This window comes from Oryzias latipes, chromosome 13 (assembly GCF_053564925.1).
Source record: "Oryzias latipes strain Hd-rR chromosome 13, Olatipes_Hd-rR_3.1".
NCBI lineage: Eukaryota > Metazoa > Chordata > Actinopteri > Beloniformes > Adrianichthyidae > Oryzias > Oryzias latipes.
In genome coordinates this window covers 21371634-21393220 of record NC_136249.1, presented here as the reverse complement: position 1 = coordinate 21393220, position 21587 = coordinate 21371634, and the positions used below count along the sequence as shown (strand labels likewise).

At 36.5% G+C, this 21587-nt stretch overlaps 3 protein-coding genes across 5 annotated transcripts; 1 reads left to right on the top strand and 2 right to left on the bottom strand.

The window, feature by feature from the left end:
- Positions 1-10: 10 nt before the first annotated feature.
- tmprss13a (transmembrane serine protease 13a) lies at positions 11-8236 on the bottom strand. The gene is made up of 13 exons (XM_004075408.5): positions 7976-8236; positions 6714-6849; positions 6526-6633; positions 4740-4901; positions 3470-3596; positions 3082-3177; positions 2953-2996; positions 2496-2658; positions 2101-2273; positions 1326-1415; positions 793-938; positions 531-683; positions 11-431 (listed from the first exon to the last, which is right to left on the bottom strand). The coding sequence occupies exons 1-13, from the start codon at positions 7991-7993 to the stop codon at positions 417-419; spliced, it is 1431 nt and encodes a 476-aa protein (XP_004075456.1). The 5' UTR covers positions 7994-8236; the 3' UTR covers positions 11-416.
- A 5373-nt stretch (positions 8237-13609) lies between these two features.
- Positions 13610-17466, top strand: il10ra (interleukin 10 receptor, alpha). Its single transcript, XM_011482559.4, has 7 exons — positions 13610-13847; positions 14302-14431; positions 14619-14791; positions 14883-15028; positions 15184-15352; positions 15664-15782; positions 15923-17466. Exons 1-7 carry the CDS (start codon positions 13745-13747, stop codon positions 16820-16822), a joined length of 1740 nt encoding a protein of 579 aa, XP_011480861.1. The 5' UTR covers positions 13610-13744; the 3' UTR covers positions 16823-17466.
- Positions 17467-18814: 1348 nt separating this feature from the next.
- LOC105355426 (uncharacterized) lies at positions 18815-21587 on the bottom strand. Of its 3 annotated transcripts, none has more exons than XM_011482561.3 (4): positions 21372-21587; positions 20694-20840; positions 20466-20493; positions 18815-20367 (listed from the first exon to the last, which is right to left on the bottom strand). In XM_011482561.3, the coding sequence occupies exons 1-4, from the start codon at positions 21382-21384 to the stop codon at positions 20310-20312; spliced, it is 246 nt and encodes an 81-aa protein (XP_011480863.1). In that variant the 5' UTR covers positions 21385-21587; the 3' UTR covers positions 18815-20309. The 3 variants fall into 3 exon arrangements, with proteins under 3 accessions (XP_011480863.1, XP_078785785.1, XP_011480862.1); XM_078929659.1 differs by having other exon boundaries at positions 18815-20362; positions 21372-21565; XM_011482560.3 differs by having other exon boundaries at positions 18815-19380; positions 21372-21565.

Here is a 21587-nt window from a genome sequence, read left to right as displayed (position 1 = left end):
AAAATGAAAATAAAATATGTAGTTACTTTTTTATTGGATAAAATAATCAAGTCATTAGTAAAGTGAATTAACCCAGAGAAATAGTCCAAATCAGTTATTTATTCGCAAGAATATTCAGATTCAGAAGATCACAGTTGATTGTGTGTTACTTCAACAAAGTTAGTCAACTTTTAATCAGCAAAGCATCAATTAATAGTTTGATGTAAAGTGCACATTTTTAATGAATACAAATAATCACCATTGTGTTTTGGATATAAAATAAATCATATTTACGCTTTAACTTGTTCAAATTGTCAATTTTCTGTAGAAAAAACACTGTTTTCCTGACTGCAACAGCATTCTTCAGTTCTCACGCGACATCAATGCAGATGTCTCTGTGGTTAAAAAGTTAAGCATCAGCAGGGCTCAAGCTGACATTATGATGCCGCTTCCTGCAAAGTAAAGGGCAAAGGAGGTTAATGTGGGAACAAACTTGCATCATAAAACCAGATCTTTTCCAACTGAATGAACATTTTTGTATCTAGATTTACCTTCATTGCGCCATAGATCCAAGGTAGGAAGCTGTTGACGTTGGTGTACACACCAGGTTTGTTTTCTCGACCACAGCCAGCCCCCCAGCTGGTGAGGCCCACCACATGCCAGCGACTCTGTCCCTGACATACCAGTGGACCTCCACTGTCCCCCTGGAAATTATTAAAATGACACCAAGCGAGGAAAATGTAACAATTCTGTTTGTTGGAGAGAAGGAGGAAATAATTAATGTTAAAATGTCAGATGAAAGCAGCTGCTTACCTGACAAGAATCTTTGCCTCCACTCAGATTTCCAGCACAGATCATGTTGTTGGTCACTGCACCTGGTCCATACACTGCACGAGTGTTACACACACTATTGCTGATGATGTCCACCTTCACTTCCATTAGGTTAGTGGAAACAGTAGCTTCATGAGCAAAAAGAAATTACATTTGGTCACAAATACGTCCTCTGTGATGTTTTTTAACGTCAATTTCCTGGCTAAATTAATCTACTTTTTGTATTTTGTTACAGTGTCATAACATTATTGATTGAAAAAAGTCTCTAAATTGTAAAATATTCCAAAACAAAGTTGAAACAGCAAAGCTTTGCAATGCTTTATTCCTTTTAACTTCAATGTGGCCTTAAGTATATAAATCGTTTATGAATGTCATTTGAGAAACTATCTCAACACATTAAGAGACACACATTTCTTCCTGATTTGAGGTACAATATCTCTATTTTATTTAAAGAAAATGAAATTTAGAAAAAAAGATTTTTCAGGTGTAAAACGATAGTCTGCATTTGAATTTACCTGAACCTTCAGAAGTGGTGCCAAACCCTGTGGTCCAGCAGTTGATTGTTGGATTCTCAGAAAGTGGCAGGCAAGCCGGTTGAACGTTATCTGGAGATGATCAAAATTATTCAGTTATATTCTTGTAAACGCACTTTAGTTTTGCATTGGTTTCCCTGAGCAGGGCTTACCAAACAACAGTAAAAGTGTTTACAGATTTTAAATATAGGAATGAGCCATTTTATTGTGTTTTCCTTTATTCCATGATCGCTGTTTAAGATGCAAATCTTTTGTAAATAAATATGAATTCATGCTGACAAAATGTTTGTCATCATATTTCTAAAACTATTTAAAATATATTTAAATATATGAAATAACTATTATTTAAAAATGAAGAACAAAAATTGAGAACAAAAATATTTTTGCTGTCAATCATACTTATTGATTTATTATTGTACCATTTTTGCATGCTTTAATGTAAGAATTTATTTACTTAAGGGGCTTTTTGCATGCGATTTTTTCTCTTGGCAAGTGAAGGTCTCCATGCTAAAGGGCAAGGCAAAATATCATAATAAATGATAAAATAATAATAAAACGACTTCTATTATTGCGGGTAAAACTACTCTTCATGTTTATACGCAGCTTCCAGAAAATTTTATATTCTTAAATTGTCTTACTCTAACAATAATGTCTGTCAAATTTAATAATTCCCTGCCATTAATGTATTTTATTTGTTTCTCTCCACCTTGACCTTTACTAGGTGTAATAATGATAAAAATAATAATAATTGACTTACCAGTGAGAGTAACTGGTGATGCGAGTTGGATTAGAGCTATGTCTTGGTCGTTAGTGTTACTGTTGTAATTTTTGTTGAGTATGATTTTCTTAACCATGTAGGGAGAAGGAAGCTGGTTCAAAGACACAATTCCACCGTACACTTTCCAGTTGCTTGGAGAGGTACCCATAGAGCTGCAACAGCGACAAGAACAAATTATTGTATCTTTACTACTCAGTCCTGTTTTTTTCCCTATGACAAAAACTGTCACAAACTTACACTTTGTACCATGATTTGCAGGTTAATACTCTTGTAAAGTTCCTCTTACTTTTACAATGCTAACATAAAAAAACTATAGTACTAAAGTTTGAAATAAAATGTTGTATAAGGTTGTGATATTAGAGTTTTTCATTTACCTTGGGAAGCAGTGGGCTGCTGTCAAGGCAAACTCACGTGAGATCAGGACCGCCCCACAAACATGGGATCTTCCGTAGTGCAGTGATAACTGCCATGGCCACTGTCCCGCCTTAGCTATGGTGCCCCCAATAATCCTGGATGTGGAAGGCTGCCTACCACAATCTGGGAATGAGGAGTGCCACATCAAACAACATTAAAAACAAACATCAGTTGATTGAATTGGTCTCAGTAAATGGCAATGACATAGGAACCATGTTGATTTAAATACCAAAGGATTTGATGACATTTTAATTTTGCAAACCCAATATGCATGGTATCCTTCAAACACCATTATCAGCCCGTTCAGTGATTATCATGAAAACCAATGTAGTGAATTCAAATTAAGAATGCAAATGAGATACAGGCCCAGTGTATAAAGAAAAGTCTGTATATGACAAGCGACTGTAAGATTCTTACCAATGCAACTCAAGGAAACAATTTTTGCGTTTGGGCAGGAAGAACTGTGTAGAACAAAAGAGGAGAGAAAAAAATAACTTACAGTATGTGCGCACAAATAACGAATGGATTTCACATAATGTTGTATACCTAACATTGACCCGACTCTGGATACGTGATGCTGAATTACTGGTCACTTCTAAAACTTCAGAATTCTGGGAAGAAAGTTCCCCACTGACAGAGTCCCTGGAAACAGAAAGAGGGAATCTTTAGAGAACAAACAATCTCACACAATGTGTTGTCACATATTTGCTTAACAGACCTTAAAATCTATGTCAAACTGAGACACCTAAGAAACTGAGAAAAATCTGTTTGACCCTAAACACACTGGACCAGTGAATAGTCTTTGTAGAGTTGTTACAGGTGGCAGATAGGGTTTCTCATTTTTACAGGTTGCCAAAAATCAGAGTTTGGCCAAATGGTTTAGAATACAAAAGCTTACAAGAAATTGGATTTTGTGAGCAAAGCAGTGATTTACCCATAGAATCCGATCTGTCTGCAGACCTTAACTGCATCGTCCGTGCTCCAGCCACTGTAACACACTGGTAAAAAGGCACTATTTTGTGCTGTCTGGACCAGCAGCCTGTTGTCTGCCCCAAACTTGACTGAAATGACAAACAGTGAGACAAGAAAATAAGGGCCTCATAAACTCCTATGAAAATTAAATTTGTTCAAATGGATTCTGGATTCTGACTCCATTTATTTCAAAATGTGCTGTAAATTCTCCTTGCTTTTTTTATTGAGACGGATGTTTCATACAAATTGTAAGCGATTGTTGTGTTATCAGAATATATAAGTGAATACCGTATTTTCCAGACTATAAGTCGCCCTTTTTTTCATAGTTTGGCAAGGGTTGCGACTTATACTCCGCAGCGACTTATATTAGAAATAAATTGAAATAAATACATTGTTAAACCTCCTGTTATGTTCATTTGTGAGGAACAGAGATGATGTTCCTGGGTCAATTTGATGTATGAGGTATGTTAAGTGTTAAGAGTATGTTAAGTGACTCAGAGAATCAGCAAACCTTTTTTTACAGTAAGATCTTGAAGGCTAAGAACATAATATTCTATTTTCCAATGATTTCATAGATTCAGAAATGCAATAAAAATGACAACTTTTTCTACAAATACAGGATGAAAACAGAGTATTAGTTGGACAATGATGCTTCATGAAAGCAATAAATAAATAAGTATGAGAAAGAATTACTGTGAAATTATGAGACAAACAATCTGCTATGATTGTGTCATATCTGTTTGTGCAAGTTATTATATCCTGGTCTCAGATTTTGTCAAATAAATTTCCCGTCAAAACGCGACTTATAGTCCAGTGCGACTTATCTGTGTTTTTTTCTACTTTATAATGCATTTTGGGCTGGTGCGACTTATACTCCGCAGCGACTTATAGTCCGGAAAATACGGTAACAATAAAAAAGTTAGGACTTTTTTGTTTTCAAACCTTTGCTACGTAACCCTTGTGCTATCCTAGGTACTTTAACATTGGGAGTTGGGTCATCTTGACCCACTAGACAGTGCGCTGAACCTTTTTTCTTCAATGATTTGTGATCTTTACTGGTGTCCATGGATTACATGAAATCTTTCCACCTTTATCCACCTTTGTCATGGTAGGGAGAACACGTCAATATAAGGGTGGGGAGATAGGATAGCCAAAGGGTTAATTAGGAATTATGCACTTGGCCTATATGGTAATGATTCTGAGAAGAACTGGAGCTGTGTGTGTACACTTACCACATTTCGTTTCATCAGAGCCCAGTTCACAGTCACTTATGCCATCACACTGGACAGTATTGTTGGGGCAGGTGTCACTCACTGACACAGATGGGTTGTTCAGCTGGTTCATTTTGTCATCTTCGTGGTTGGAACTTTCTACTGACCTTGTACCATAATGAACTGTGGGTAAGGAGGTGACAATGGTAAAGAGTAGACATACAGAGTAACAAGTTTTTATGTAGATGTTATGGAGATATTTCAGTAGTGTGATATAGTTGACATAAATGTGCATGTTAAAAATTATAACTGCCATTTATTACTTTTTGCTGTAGCTAAGCAGAGTAAGGCCTTAATACATTAAGTTTTACAACAGAAAAATCGCCCAAAATCTTATTTTTCAAGACAACCAGACCAAAAGACTTTAACCGATGAAAAAAATATCGCAAACCACATGTTTTCTAGCTTATGGTTGATCACTTTAAGACTTTAAATTTAATTTTGACCATTTATATTGAGCAATATCTACTATCAGCGTTAATAGACACAAACACTTTTAGTTTGTTTTCCGAACAAGTGTGTTTTGTTCAATTTCTTCTAAGAGACCATATCTGTTTGTTGTGGGCTAAATGTTATTAGCTTTTTTAAGACAGTATTGTTGTTTTAGTCTTTTTGAGGCACACAGGCCTAAAGTTTGTCCTTTAGTTTCTTCTATTTTTTGATTTTTCTAAAGTAGTTTTCCCACTGTTTAATTAATTATCTGTTTATAGACTTTACTGATTAAAGCTGTGGGTAGGTCCTCTAATTATGCTTTCTTTTGCTTTCAATTTACCAAACATAAATTATAGTTAGTTAAACTGTATTCCCCTCATCTGAGTCTGAAATGCTTTGCAGTGCATTTACACTGTTATTTTATATGTCAGCTGTCATTACAAATAAAGTATGTTAAAAGTAATATGGGAGTCATGTGGGGCTTTACAATTCTAAGGCAGTACATTTTAGAACACAGGTGTCAAGCTCCAGGCCTCAAGGGCTGGCGTCCTTCCTATTTTTTAACCAACCTACCATTGAAGCTCCTTATTGGCTAAACACACCTGAAAAACCAGCAGGAGGTCGGCCCTCGAGGCCTGGAGTTTGACACCCCTGTTTTAGAAGGTGAATGATTTTTTGGTTGTACCAGCAAGTAATCTCTAATGTGTGCTCATCTTAAAGTAGGTTACACAAAACTGTTTAAATAGCTCCAAATTTATATACCGGTAGGTTTCTATGATTTTTATGGAGAAGTAATTTGTTTAATCATGTCCTCTAATGTTTAAAGTAGAAGTTGTTTAAAGATTTCCTCATCCTTTAAAGATTGAGGGAATTAATTAAATACTTTCCTTATTCAATTATTCATGAATTCAGAACTGACCAAAAGACTTGCTTTGGTGTAAGATGCCAATAAAAATAGCAATACCAATAAAATAAAAAGATTGTGTTCAACACAGACAAAAGAAAGAAATTGCATTGTTTAAAATAAAATCTATCAATTACTGATTTACAAGACCTCAGAGTGCACATCATTGCAGTAGTTATTGGTAGAATCTGACTTAGAAACCACACCTTAATTAGTACAGAATGCTTAAAAGTTGTGGAATGACTTCCTTAATACCAGTACCCTCAAAAGTATTTGGAAAAACAAGTTTAAATATGAGACTTTGGTATTTTTAAAAGTGTGGTTTAAAGCTTAAACTTAAACATGTTGAATTGCTAATGTGAAGGTTCAAAATTACAGTGTACATTGCAGGCTTTTAAATCAAAACTGTACCTCCAAGCCAGATTGCAGCTCCTAACAGAACGAGCACCACTGCAGCTGCAGCCCATGCCTTGTAACACTGTGGATTGTTCTGACAAGTGTTCTTCTTGTTTTTGGGAGCTAAATATGAAGAAAAATTAGTAACATGGACAACAACAGCGTTCGATGTTGTCAAAATCTAAGATGAATGCTTTACTCACGTATAGACTCCTGTATTACTTGTTGGCCAATCACAATTGGTGGGTACTGGGGAATGTAGCGTGGGTGGTTCAGCCCATCATAAGGGTTAAGGGGTGGCTGATTATTTATAGAATCATAAGGAGGAGGGGGTGTTTCCTAAAACAAAACCAAAAAAAATGAATAAAATCATGGGGGGACTACTTTTTCTATTTATATAACATATATACATATAACAATATAGCAACTCAACTACTACTAAAAATCTGCAATACAACCTGTTGTTGTTTTTCTAAAGTTAGCATGTATAGTATTTTTCACAGCTAGATTTAAAGTCCACACTAATTTGGCTCAGGCTCAGTTCACAAAGACATCATTGGTGTTTACTGGCAACAGTGTTAAAGAAGCTTAGCTTTAATGTCTCTTCCTTATTTCCTGACTATTACTCACACTAAAATAACTGCCCGTCAACAAAAAGATCAGATTGTCCTATGCTGGTGTTCACTGTCAGGTTGTGTATTACATGCACTTGATAATAATCTGCAGCTTCAAATAGGTACCGTACTCAAATTTCAGTTGTGTGGTAGGGAGCCGTAAAGAACTAAATTCCTTGAAAAAAATATTGCAAAACGTTTTTTTTTTCTTTCTAGACTGTTTCTCTGATTAAACAAGACCGAAACCAAACAAATAGTACTTTGTAAAGGATTGTAAAAACATGACAACGGGGAATGTTAGGTCGACTGAGCCAGAGCTCTTCCGAAAGGCTATTGAACTATGTGGTCACACTGGCTTGAAAGCTTCATTGCTGACTTTTATTAACAGAAAGGGACGTGTGGGAAAAAAAGATCGTAATCTCTTCATGCTTTTTTTCTCTTATAAACTACATAACATTTTTACAAAGAATAATTTGTAGCATTAGTTTGAAACTGAACAAAAGATCCAGCAGAGTAGCATCTAATGAAAATATATGCAAAAACTAAAGTTAATCTTAAACTGGACAGGAATATTGACCCTTGACATTACCTAATAATCTACTTGCTGGCTTAGACTTTTAGTTATAAAAGTTTATAACTAACAAAGTATCAAGGATCTCACTACACTAAAAACGGGAAAGGGAAAATCACAACTATTGTCCCATATAAAACCTTATAATAACAGGTGAAATCTAATCAGGGTAGATCTGAATCCAAGGAAAGTAAAAAAAAAAAAAACAGATTTATCCTTGAGAGCAGCTCTGGTTTGTTTTGTTTTTTATTTTACAAAATAAATACAAGCAAAAACTTACCGTGCCATACTTTGCCATTTGAACAAGTACAGCAAGCAGAAGATCAGGTGAGAGCAGGTGGATGAAGCCTTTGAAGGTCTAATTTTTTGCTGTCACAGGTAAGTCAGATCATGGCAGAGTCCAATGCTTTTTCTTTCTTTTTCTCTCTGTTGTACTTGTCTGAGTTTTAATTTAGCGCCTAAAATAAAACTAAAACAAGATCTGCTTTCTCTCCTCCTCCTAATGACATCCGCCTTCAACCTCACATTGTTCTTTATTGCTGAGATCACAGGGCGTGCCAAGCGCGCTAGTTCCACCACCTGTTAGACCGGTTTTGCCATTGCAGGAAACTGTTACTAATGTCAGCACTCCAAAGAATTTCTTTCTACATAAAGTGGCACGACTTTTTTTTGTTGTTGTTACTCGTTTAATTTCTAAGCACTTTACATTTTCCCTGAATTGGCATGTGTCCTCATAAGCAAACGTGTGCTTAAAGGGCTAAAGAGGGGATCTGTTAATAACCAAATTCAGTCAACAGCAGTCAGTTCCAGCACCAACACAGTTTTTGTTTGGTATGCTGTATCCGTGACATGACTAAGCAAACCTTAAAATAATCACCTCCAGTCACAATGTACATTTGGAATATTTCCAATGTTCATGAATCATGAGAAGCAGTAGGTAAGGGCCAGGCAGGAATAGAATTTAAAAGAGATGGAAAAGAAGAGCCATCAGGATCAACAAACTTTGTGTTGGGTGTAGATGAACCAGATTAGAGGTGAACTCTGTTTGAAACAAAAAAGTGATCCGAAACTGAGAAGGAAAAAAATGTTGTTACTCCTTCTCTTTGGTTAACAGAAGGATTTAAAACTGTACTTAATACAAACAAATTAGTCCTAAAAAGAATGATGGCTCTAAATTATGTCAAGATGGCAGAAAGATTCAATAAAGTTTGCTGTGTCTATAAATTATACTGAGTACTTACATTATTTTTCTATCAGACACTGGTTTGTTTTCGTTAAACGTACCGACATGTTTCAGTGGAATACCTTCTGCCTTCGTCAGGGTCATCATCAGGTGGTAGTGTATGACGTCTTTAAGAACAGATGATTGTTTATTTTTATTCTACACCTGGCTGTGGTTCCTGTCTCCGGCTCGACTCGAGCCCCTGACTGTTCCCCCAACCACGGCTGGATGAAGCTCGTCTGATGAACTTTAAATGTGAAGTTGTAGATTTAGATAAGTTAATTCTTCTCTAAGAGTTCTGGTAAATCGTCTGTCCGTCCTGGGGGAGGATCCCGCCTTCATGTGGGGCACCCCTGAGGTTTCTTCGTTTTTTCCGGAATCCGTTTTTTTTACCAGTTTTTCCTTTTCGCGAAAGGGGGTCTATGGGCAGGGATGCCAGTATAGCTTAGTCAGTTTGTTAGTTCATTTTAGTATTTTCCTATTGAACTCTTTGTATTCATGATCCTTTTGAGTTCATGTCTTACTTCGAAGCCTATCGAGACGACTGTTGTTGTGATTTTGGGCTATACAAATAAAATTGAATTGAATTGAATGATTGTGACTGAGGCGGAGTCACCTGTCAAACTTTGACAAGTGACTCCGCCCCTTGATGTCCTTTTTTATTTCTGGAGGATGTTGCTCCAGGTATGAGAGAGCAGGGAGGCCCCCTCATCCCTGTTCATGGAAGTGTCAATCATCTGTTTTTAAAGACGTCACACACTACCACCTGATGACGACCCTGACAAAGGCGGAAGGTATTCCACCGAAACATGTCGGTACGTTTAACAAAAACAAACCAGTGTCTGATAGAAAAATAATTTAAGTACTCAAGATGGCAGAAATCATAAAACCTAAAGGCTTTTTATTTTTTATTTTATTTTTTTTCTAACTTGTCCTGTCCAACAGCTAAACTAACAGATGAGAGCTGAAAGCCTTTTGTGTTGGACATATTTTACTTTTACAACAGGGGTTGTGAATCTTATGATACACCAGATGTATATTTAAATAAACCCCTTTTGTAAATTCAGCTAAAGTTTATTCATATTACCTATATAAATATTTTTTGTTTGTCCGGACAGAAAAGAAATGGAGGAAAGAAGAGAGGGGGATGACAGATAACGGGGGGTGGGGGTAGAGGGGTGATTATAGTAGCAAGGGTAAGATCATGAAGCGTCATAAAGCAACAAGTTGCTGAAGCTTTATAATCACAACTGACAGGTTGAGATGCATGAAAAATCAAAAATGGACGGGGCCTGTCCACAAACTCAAACGTTACAAACACACCTGTTGGCTCCAAAAATGTTCACACACAAACAAGTCTACATGGACATACTACCACTAAAATTCACATATGCCTACTTATGCATTCAGATTGACACACGTGAAACATTTCATTCAGTCACGCAAACTGTTTGTGCAAAGGTGAGATAGCACCTGTGCTCGAGTGAGTGTTTATCTTCTTCTGGGGTGGATGATGGAATGTAAAAAAGTGGGATAGAACCCAGCCGCCCCCCCACCAAGGCCCCCAGCGCAGCAGCAGCAGCAGCCGGGACCCCCAAACACCCGTACAGTACAGCAGATGGAGGAAGACCGCCTGCCGGGCAACCACACCCGCCACCCCAGGCAGGGCCAGCGGCCAACACCAGAGAGCAGGGGGGTGCAGGGGGTAGAAGGTGCAAGCCCCAGCCGGACCCGTTCATCAAAGTGCAAAAGAAGAGCCGACAATTAATTCAGTTGAATGAAGAATGAAAAGAAAAAAAAATGTTTTCCTTAAATTTCATTTAAAAGTAAAGTGGGTAGAAGAAATCCATCTTTTTCTCAAGTTGAATTTGTGTTTTTTTTAGATGAGTGACTGGGATATAGTTTCCCAGTGTATTACATAAACCTGGAGAAAAAAACTGGAACCAGTAAAGCTGAAAAAAACCCAATTTATTGCAGTGTTTTTATTTGAATTTTGTCCAAACGTATGTTTGAAATACAAAAAAGGTATATAACTAGAAATAGAATTACATGACGGTTGTAAAATAGGAGTCAGAAAAATGAAAAAGTATGGAAAACTCAGGCCTGACATAAATTTTATCCTGACTTGAGATTATTAAATAAAATATTTTGCTTTTGTAAAGGGTGCAGTGGTTAGCACTCATCTCACAGCAAGAAGGCCCTGGTTTGAATTACTGCTGAATTCTGTGTGGAGTTTGCCCGTTTTCCCTGTACATGCATGGACTTTCTCTGGGAACTCCAGCTCTACTCCACAATCCAAAAACATGTAATGTAGGTCAGTTGGTCACTCTTAATTGTCTCTAGGCGTGACTGTGAATGTGTGATTATGTGCCATGTGACAGACTGGCAAACTCCCCAGGGTGTACCTAGCCCTTACCCAACAGTAGCTGTGACAGGCTCATGCTTTCCAAAAGGGATCAAGTGGGATCAAAAAATGATCATTTGTTTAACACGTTCTATCCCTTTAGGGGTCACAGGGCTGCCGGGGTCTAACCCAGCTAATGTTTGGCGAAGGAGGTGCAAACTCTGGACAGCTTGTCGTCAGTCTGTTGCAGCGCTACAATTATACACTCATAGACACTCACAAGCACATCTAGGGACAATGTAGACCCATCAGTTGACCTATGAAGCATGTTTTTGGACTGTGTGAGGAAGCTTTCTCTCTCTATGATGCAGTGGTGCAGCATAAAACAACATAAAAATGAAATACAATTAGTCTTTTTTCAGGTGTTAAGTGTGGTGCCGTACTACAATAGTGTCGTTTTGAGGCACAAGAACTGTTAAAGAAAAAAACAATTCAATTTTAAAAATCTGGCTTTCATTTGTTTTCACTTATTATACAAGTGAATAATTATACACTTATTATACAAATAAAAGAGCCTGTTTTATAAACGTTTGCATTAAACATTTTATTTGAATTAAATGTAAAATTAGGTATGCCCATGTAAATAAAACTTTCAATTAATAAATAAAAAACTTTCAGTTTGATTATTTTTATGAATGACATATTATAACTGATTGAATTAATAGTAAACAAAAAGGATTGCATTGCAGCAATCTTGTGATACCAGCAGTGGGTGATATTGGACAAAATCTTGCTCTTTCAACATGTGGTCAAAGGACACTTTTCAGAAACGTCCCTTGTTTTAACCGCAGCAGATGATCTTTGTTTTCACATTTAGTCAGCAGTCTTCTGTCCATGTTCAAGACCGAAACCAAAGAATAAAAAAAAAATAAAAATAAAAAAAAACTGTAGGGGCTTGTTCTGCAATGAGTGCAAATACCAGGAACCAGAACTTAAAAAGTCACATGTTAAGAAGAGGTGAGATAGCAGTGGGTTACATTTGGCTGCAATTAAAGGAAAAGCTAATTCTTAGAATTGAGGGCTTTTTTTTTCGTCTTGTGTTTTTACCATATGCAGTATTCGGTTAAAAGCAAAAACATTCTGTTTTCAAAGAAAAAAAAAACAGAAAGAGACCCCAGGTAATAAACAAATTAACATTTAACTGCATTTGCTCTTTTTGACTGTAGCAGTTTCCCCCCAAATCTAAAGAAAAACTGGCTGGTACTTCTATCAAACTTTCCTTCAATGGTCAGCATAGCAATAAATAATAAATACAGAATTTAAAGCTTGGGTAAAATCTTGAGCTAAATAAAGCTCTAAATAATAAAAAAATAGATATTTGCTCAGCAGTAACCAAGTCATTATATTTACAGAGTAAATGCTATGTCTTGGGTAGATGTATGATAAGGGGATTGTAAAACTCTGGATTATTTCCCTTCAAAATGATACGTGGGGAAATTTTAGAATACCACAAAAGATTCAACATATTTGATCAAAAGATAAACAACATAACATGGAAATATCAAGATTTTCAAGAAAGGAATAAGAAGAAAAAGAAAGAAATATACAACTGAAAATGTGTTAAACTGTCAGTGTGGTCTGCAAACTGCATGTGTGGGAGGTTGTTTTAAAAACTCATCAATGATCTCTTATCTACATTTCCTGCATGTGTGACTACATGTCTACCAAATGTATCCAAAATTGCTCAATGGGAATACGTCAACCTCCATCTCATGATCGCGAGTTGAGTTCCTTCCTTCCTCGACCTTGTATCAAAATGTTGACACTTAGCCTAGCATTGCTCCTAGGTCTGGGACTCTTAAGCGGTTTGGGCCTTAATCAAGGTAGAAAAGCATTATATATTCATACACCATTTATCATAATTGTATAAAAAGCTTTTTAAGTTTATTACCTCTTTAGGTAATTACACAGTTAAGCTAACGATATTGTGTTAAAATAAGGCAACTGGTAACTGATTGCATACTGTACTTTCCATACTGTGACCCAAGATGTAAAACAGAAAAAAACTGTTTTGCAAAGCAACAAAGGCTTGCTTTTTTTTTTACCACCACTAAACTACACAAGGGACATTCCTGACAGGTGCCACTTCCATATTTTTGGCCCACATATCAGTTAGGTGGGAAACTAAAAACAGGCGAGGAAATGAATGAAAAACAGCGAAAGGCGAACAATAAGTTAGTTGAGAGAGCGAGACGAGTGAAACCAGCCATTGCATCACAGATGGTGTCACAGCAGGAAATGCCTCATCTAAGAGGGAGGGGACAGTACTTGATCAAACATTTTCTAGTAGGAGTACTCTTCACATGGAAAGATTTAACAGCGTCAGAAAGTGAACAGCTGTGTTCTTAGCTGATACTGTCGCTCGACAGTTAGGATGTTTTCTTGAACTTTTGTAACAAGAGGGCTTTCTTGCTTGTCGCTGAATGGAATTCCATCAAACAATACCTTATTTCAAGCATCTTTCAATGGAGAAGAAAATCATAACGCCAATGTTTGTCTTCATTTCTTTGCTAAGCCTTGTTTCAGGTATTGTCCAAATGTAAATATTTCAAGTATTTTTGCTAATGTGTTTATTTGGATCTTGTTTTGTATTTAAATTTGTACTAGTCGGTTAATTTTTCAAAGCTGTAAAGTGTGAACGATCTCTTATGATAGCTGGGAAAAGAGTTGGAAAAGATTTTCATGTTAGTGACAAAAAATAAGACAGAAGGTATTTGAGTAGATTTTTTTTAGTGTTTCCTTATAGTCTAAAATCTCTAAAATCTATCTCGAATTTAAGTTTGGCTGTGCTAAATTCAACCCCAATTTGCATTTGATCGAGTTTCTGTCCACCAGGATTTTGGTCAGAGTTACTTTAGAAAATAGTTTTATAGAAACGTTTGACTTTACAATTTACCATTGATTTCTAAAATAATTGAAAAAAGTGATGTACTGTATTATTTTAAAAAAACATTTTGTGTGTTTGATTGTTTTTTTGAAGGGGTTACAGGAAATGAAGTTCCTCAGCCTGAAAAACTGGATGTGAACGTTTGTGATGGGGAAGTAACGGTACTTTGGGAACATCCTGTGAATCCCCCTTCAAACTACTGGTACAACGTGCAAATAGCAATGTATGTTTAATTTACACATTTTTGCAACTGCATTTATTTTAGACATGTTTAGTTTACATTTCATACTTTTACAATCACTTTAAAAATTGTAAGCTTTGCATGTTTTAGTTTGTTTTAAAATTTTGAATGACTTCCAAAGACAGCTTCTGTATTTTCTCATGATAACAAGTGACAATTCCGTCTACAGATATGGAAACGAGTGGAGAGACGTTTCTCACTGCACGAGAATTATGGAGACTCAATGTGAAATCACTAATCTCATCGATAAATATGAACGCGCCTACGTTGTCAAAGTGAGGCTGGTCACACCACATAATCAGTCGATATGGACAGCAAAAAAAAGATTTTACCCAAACAAAAGTAAGTTTCCAGTTCGTTACTTCACCAATGCGAGGTTTAAGCACACGATATTGGTGTAAATAACACTCTTCGTGTCATCGTCTGGTTTTAGGTGCTTTGCTGCCTCCCTCTTTTACAGTGTTGGCTACTTCCAGCAGCCTCAGTGTCGTTATTCAGGACAAACCCATCCTGAAAAAGGTTTTTCCTTATGGAGTCACCTTCACTATCTACTTGGATGAAATAGGGCCCCAAAATAAGGTAGGAAAAACAGGTTTCCAATGTGCAATTTGAAGAAAAAATGTACCTGCAAATACAATAATATAAGACACTGATTAAATTATTTTTAGTTATTCCTAGACATTTAATAGAAAAAGATTTGCATGGAGTAAGCTTGTTTTTTTCTTCTTCCACAGACTACTACAGCTTACCTGAAAAACAGTGCATTGGTGGATCAGAGAAATAAAATTTTCACAGGTCTGCAGTGGGGCAGGAAATATTGTGTCCGTGCTATGGTTGAAGGCAATGGAGCTCTTTACTACAGTAACACATCAGAGCCTCAATGCATGAACCTTCCAGAACAAGGCAAGAATAACACCAAAAATAAAACAAGTTACTAGATCCATCTACAAAACCAAACAATTGATTTTAAGAAATAAATGCATTTCTTCAATAAAATGTTTCAAAGTATCATGTCAGACATATGCTCTGATGTTATTTGCACTGCCTTACAACAATAAAAAATGTTGTTTTAATGTTAATAATTCATTTCACTAGAATTCTCTAACTATTAACTCTTTGTTAAGATGTAAGATATGTTGAATTTACCAGTTAAGGAGACCTTTCAAGGGGGACCAACCTGTGAAATTTTAATGCTCTTGCTCTTTTTTTTTCAGAATGGTTCATTCTTGCTGTTTCATCGTTATCCAGTCTTGGTTTAATGGTGGCAGTTGCCATTATAGGAGGCATTATCCTTTGTTATGTGAAACCTACTGTAAAAACTCCAGCTGCACTGGTGAGAACATGGATTCACTGACCACTTAGAAGCATTGCAGATTTACAAAGTAAAATCAAAAAGTTTTACAAGGGGAAAAAAATCTCTCTTCTTGATTCATTGAACTCATGTAATTCTTTTTTTTTCTCCTCCCACATAAGAAATCCACCAAAAGTGGCTGGATTCCACTGTCTTTGCCAGAAGGACCTACAGAGGTGGTTACAGACAAAGGATGGTTCCTGTGGAGGTACAGAGAAGAAAACGGTGCTCATCTCCCTGTGACAGCAACAGAGGAAGCAAAAGACAACAAAAGGACCAGTGTGAACAGTTGGGTCAGCATCGAGACAAACTCTGCTGCTGACAGTGGAGGGAGTCCACCATCAAGACAGGAAGATAGTGGCTGTGGGAGCATGATGGAATCAGAGAACTCTACCAGCAGTCAGACAGAGTATCCTCTGAAGGATGAGAGGACTGCAGCAGATCTGGTTAGAAATAGAGAAGACAGTGGGCTGGGAATGGACAGCCAGCTTGAGCCCTCTTCAATAAACCTTGATGGTACGGACAGCGCACATCTCACTGACACTGTTACCGGTGGCACTTACCTCAGCCAGCGTCCCTCCGTTTCACAAAGCCCCACGTGCAATGAAGAGAACAAGTTTAGCGAGATACCAAGAGAGTCTATTTTGGCAGAGGTGGTGACAGGATACAGAGCTGGACCACAATCATGCATCTGTTCAGGAGCCGGTCAATGCAGCTGGTGCCTTAAGTTCAACCACTTTGTAAGGGAGGTATCTAAACACAGGACTCTGAGCACTCAAAATGGACAACTGGACAACCAAAGTGACTTGATGGATTCTTACAATGGAAAACTAGTGTTTTCTAGTTATGCAAGTGAGCCACAAATGGAAACTGTCATCATACATGATGGAGAGACAACAATCTTACACATGAACAGCACTTTTCCCCTGTTAGCATCTCTGCCACAAATGAGCTGTGGACAGGACTTCAACATGAACAACGTGCCACTCTCTCTGTGTGATTTGCAGATGACAGACGACTGACGTGAATTGGAATGTATGAGAACTTTTTTTTCAAATGATGCTGATTCAGCTTGACATCATGCCAGAAGAAAACTCCAGCACAAACATCGGAGCATGTGAAGATATCTGAGGAATAAGAGGGGAAATTCAACTGAGAGGAAAAAAACTTGTTGTTGAACACAGGAAGGAAGTCGATGAAGTGATGTTCGGCTGTGCAGCTGCTGCCTGCAATGTTGTTATAAATTCATTGGAGCTTATAAAGGCAGAATACGTGCTGAAGCCACCTTGCTTGCCTTACATACAACTGACTTACTGTTATACCCCGGAAGCGAAACTCGTGTGGGGAGCTTTGAGGAGAAACTGTTTGACAGCTCAAAACTGCTGAAGAATTCAGAGTTTCACCCTCACCCACCATGACACTGCCCACTCTTTGGTGTTCATAATGTCCGTGTTTTACAGGAAGAGGGCAGTTTGTCCAATAGAATGTATATAATGAGCAAGATTTCTTGTCATAATGTCTAAAGCATATTTTGCCTTAAATTCTATTTGATTATCTTGACTCAACAAGAAACTTTCATTTCAAATAACTCAAGTTTAGAAATGTATTTGTCTTTTCCCTGTTGAAAATATTTATTTAAAGATAAAAATATTTAATCATTGCATAAGGTCTACTGGTGTCATACTACATTTCTCACCTTTTTTGTTACACATGGTTAAAAGGTGTGTCTTTGGAGTTTCCTCTAACATTTTATTTAACTAGACAACCTGCAAAGAACCGATGAGTAAACTGTTACCATAACTTTGACCTGAAAACATGACTGGAGAAAACACAAGGGAAACCCTGAGAGACAGTGGAACAAAACTTTATGTGTGACATAAATATATTGGGATCTCCACATGCAGATTATGTACAGGAACCAGGGCCATGGTTTCAGTTCTAAACAGAGAAGCAAACACTTCCTCTGTCAAACTTTTACACTTCCACCCAGTTTCAAAAAGTCCCACATTTCAACAACTCAAAAACAAATTTACAACATGTAAATGGTTTAACATAAAGTTTATTTGATGTGATATATAAGCATTAAAAATGTTTTTTTGTTTTTCATTACTACATGTATCCAAAAATATGGAAATTCCCATTTCTATTATCCATCTTTTTTGACATTCAGTGAACCTGATCTACAAAGATTATTATCAGGTCCAGAGGCTTTAAATTCACAGTTTGCAACATATTTATGTCTACTTAGAATCAAGACCACAAGTTTCTTAATATAAATGTTATATAAAGAAAGAACTTCAATAAGGGAGCTAATTTATGCTGTTTTAGCACCATTACATCTTAACACAATGGATGACACAGTAGACTATTGCAGTTGGCTATTTGTTATTTGTGCTTAGATAGAATAAAAAATTTTATTTTAAATTGTTTTCAACAAATCCAGGCACAGCAGTTAACTGATTGTATTCAGAAGAGTCTAAAATCACTTGTTGGGTGGATTTATATTAGCTTTTACTTTAAGGCAACTTTGAACCATTAAACCAGTAAGGAATAAAGTCTCCAAGGTTTATTGTATAATTACACTTTGCGTTAAATATGTGCTCAAAATTTGTATTAAAAGAGTTTAAGAAATATTTTTACTTTACTTCGCCTGTATAACTCCAGCTTGTGCTTTGTGATAAAAAAAAAGTCTGCATGAGTTAGCACAGATGACATATATTTGCATTTTTGAGGCTGTGCACATCTGCACATCTCACTGTTTTTGACTATGGAAAATTTTCATTTAAGTAGCAGTAACCTTTAAAGCACATTTACGATTCTAGTACAGTTTAATACTCATAAAAAAACGTGATCTAAAATGTAAATTTCAATAGGTGCTGTTCATACTGTTATCAACATGGAGACAAAAATGTTTAATAACCTGAAAAATGAGCCTTCAAACACAGTGGTGGCTCTACACCACCTTACTCCCCAGCAACAACCCCTCCCCGCATACACACAAATTGACAACATCCTTTTGTGTTCACCATTTTTATTTGCCCATTTTACACAATAAATGAATGAATTTTGTAAACTCGTATTACAGCAGTGTCAAACTCAGTCGCACAGGCAGCATAAATCCAAAACACGCTTTAGTTTGCAGGCCAAACAAGATAAACATTCATTGAACACACTTAAGCTAAACTTTTAAACCTTTAAAACTTAACTTTTTGAACATAAATATAAACAAAAACAGACAAGAAAATTAATCCAGAATAAATCAAGTTAAACCTTAAATAACGGATAATATTTTGCTCTCCATAAAATACATTTAATATGGAAAAGAAAGAGATGTAATAAAAATGTCTACATTAGTTAATAAAGAATAACATTCTTAGCATAAGCTGAAAAATCTGAAGGCATGCGATGATCCAGGTGTTGCGCAATCGAGGCTTCGCTATGTGCGCCGTTTCACTTAGCATCCTTGACCGTCCACTCCTCCCACTGATTTTCTTCACTGCATTTGCGGGACCTTCTCACAGGCAAGACCGCATGCAGCTGCAGGGGACGCCAATTCGCAGGTTGCACGTCGTTCCAAACTCTGTGATATAACAAATAATAGAAAACCTATAGTGGCGCAGATTTCTCTTATTTTTTGGTTTTGTTTCCAAGCACTGAGCCGCCACCCCCTTTAAATTTGCGCCCCAGGAAATTGTCCGCACAGCCCGTGCCTAAAACCACTACTGATCAAACAAGAAAATCATCTCAAAAGATGCTCAGAAATGCTTGGAAAAATGCCCCTTGATAATTTCTCACAGAAAGCATCAGTGTTACAGATAGTTCTTAAAAGAAACAAACCTACACCGAGACAAACATGTACTTTCCCGAAAGAGAAAACAATGAGACATTCAAGTAACACCAAAGATAGAAAGTAAAACAAAAGGATGATGTTCCTTCCTGAATTTGGAAAGAAGTCACCTGCAGTTTACAAGAAAACTGCGCGGGCTGGGACTGATCTGTTGCGATAACCTGGCTTTATATGAAATAATGAAAATAAAATTCCAAAGCAAGAAAATGTAACTGCTTTTGTGTGTGTGAGTATGTGCACTTTCACATTTGTATCACTCGATACCACTTCATGTTGTTAGTTTCTCATGACACATTGCCACACGGAGTGAAACTTCAGTGAAATTCTGGTTCACATGTTTAATCATCAATTTAAAAAAGATTAAATTAAAAACAAAACAAAATTATACACTTAGACAGTCAGATGCAATGTAATCAATGTTTTTTTTTTCTGTTTCAAGAAAGGGTATGTTTGGGATACATAACCAAAAAACAGCTTTGGCAAATAAAGTCTCTAGTTTAGTGTCAGAACTTCTTGCAAAAACAAGAAGTTAAAAACTAAAAGTTATTAAGTTTAAACATAAAAATGAAGTAAAGCAAGAACACCTAAATACACATATTCTGGAAACAATTGCTTAGCTAGAGCAATGTATGTGGCGTGGGTTGACTTTCTAGACAACACTGTTATTTTATGGAGCCGCTGATCGAGAAAGGAGGAGTTGACTTTTTCATGCCAACTGTTCTGTAAAAGCAAGCAAAGGTTACAGGAAAACATTGACAGAGCTTCAAAAGAGGAAATAAAACCTGCAGAACTGCACTCAAAAGGGAAAATGGACTTACGTGAGAATTTTGTCTTTAAACTCCATCTCTATTAAAAAAAAAAGGAAGAAAAAACATAATTTTAGGAGAACCACTTTCCTGAAGTTATTCTTGTCAGATTTGGACTGAATTTCCAAATGTTTCAATTTAAACAGCGGTGAATATTAAGATGATTAAGAAATTAGAAGTTATTTATATATTAAGTTATACATATATAGTGTATATTAAGTTTGTTCCTCTGTGACTCACTCTGCTTCTTCTTTTTCTTCTTGCAGCACTTTTTCAACTTTTTGCATTTGTACTTGCAGCAGAACTGCACAATTCCAATGGTGAAAAGAATGATCAGGATCCCAAAACCCACAGCTATCCCGACAGCTGTTGAGTTCACCCTGCTGCCTGTAACATACAAATACAGTAGTGAGAGAAGCTTTTAAAGAACAAGGTCAAACGCTACCCTTAAGACTTATAAACTTAGACATAGCATTATGTACCACCCGTCTACACACAAAAAATATGTGTACCCTGAAAGGATGCTGGATGTGTTAGAAGGGTAGGGTGAACCCATCTGGGAAAATAAGCCTAATCAAGTTTAACTCAACAGCTTGCTTTTAATTTAACTGTTTTTAGAAAGCAGGCATTCTTATTTTTTAACCTACAAACATTTTTGAAGAACAAATATATTTGAGAAACATATTTCAGAGTTTCACTAATAACTAATAGAGCTAAAGAAAGAAAACAAAATAGAATGTCATGTTTCTAAAACCGTATCAGGAACCTGGGAAAAGACAATGATTCAAAAGAAGAAGAGTACATTTAAAAAAAAAAATAGAAGCACTGTCAAAAGTTTGAGAGAAAAACTTCCATTTCTTGCTTATGCCTGTCACACTGAACAAGAAAGTCAAAGTAGCTGAGCCAAAAGAATCTTACCACCATTCCCCATAGCTGGCCGGCCCGTACAGTTACTGCTTTATCCGTGTTTTTAATCTGCTCCTCTTTTATTTTAGCTGCTGCTCTCAAATGTTCCTGAATTTAACATTACCTTTTAAGCAATGAAGCTATCGACTGTAAAGAACCAAAACAGGGTGCTCAGTGGTGTCGTCTTTGCTTACGTTGACTTGCCTTCATACCAGTCATCCTTTAAAA

Excerpts from the sequence above, each read along its gene's own strand:
- il10ra (XM_011482559.4), top strand. The coding sequence starts at position 13,745 with ATGGAATTCCATCAAACAATACCTTATTTCAAGCATCTTTCAATGGAG. Across the intron at positions 15,029-15,183 it reads AAATAGGGCCCCAAAATAAG|ACTACTACAGCTTACCTGAA; the intron begins GTAGGAAAAACA and ends CTTCTTCCACAG. Across the intron at positions 15,783-15,922 it reads TAAAAACTCCAGCTGCACTG|AAATCCACCAAAAGTGGCTG; the intron begins GTGAGAACATGG and ends CTCCCACATAAG.
- LOC105355426 (XM_078929659.1), bottom strand. Across the intron at positions 20,494-20,693 it reads GAAGAAAAAGAAGAAGCAGA|AGATGGAGTTTAAAGACAAA; the intron begins GTGAGTCACAGA and ends TTTTTTTAATAG. Across the intron at positions 20,363-20,465 it reads TTTAAAGACAAAATTCTCAC|TTGGCATGAAAAAGTCAACT; the intron begins GTAAGTCCATTT and ends TTTACAGAACAG.
- tmprss13a (XM_004075408.5), bottom strand. Across the intron at positions 6,634-6,713 it reads AGTAATACAGGAGTCTATAC|CTCCCAAAAACAAGAAGAAC; the intron begins GTGAGTAAAGCA and ends CTTCATATTTAG. Across the intron at positions 2,659-2,952 it reads TGTTTCCTTGAGTTGCATTG|ATTGTGGTAGGCAGCCTTCC; the intron begins GTAAGAATCTTA and ends CCTCATTCCCAG.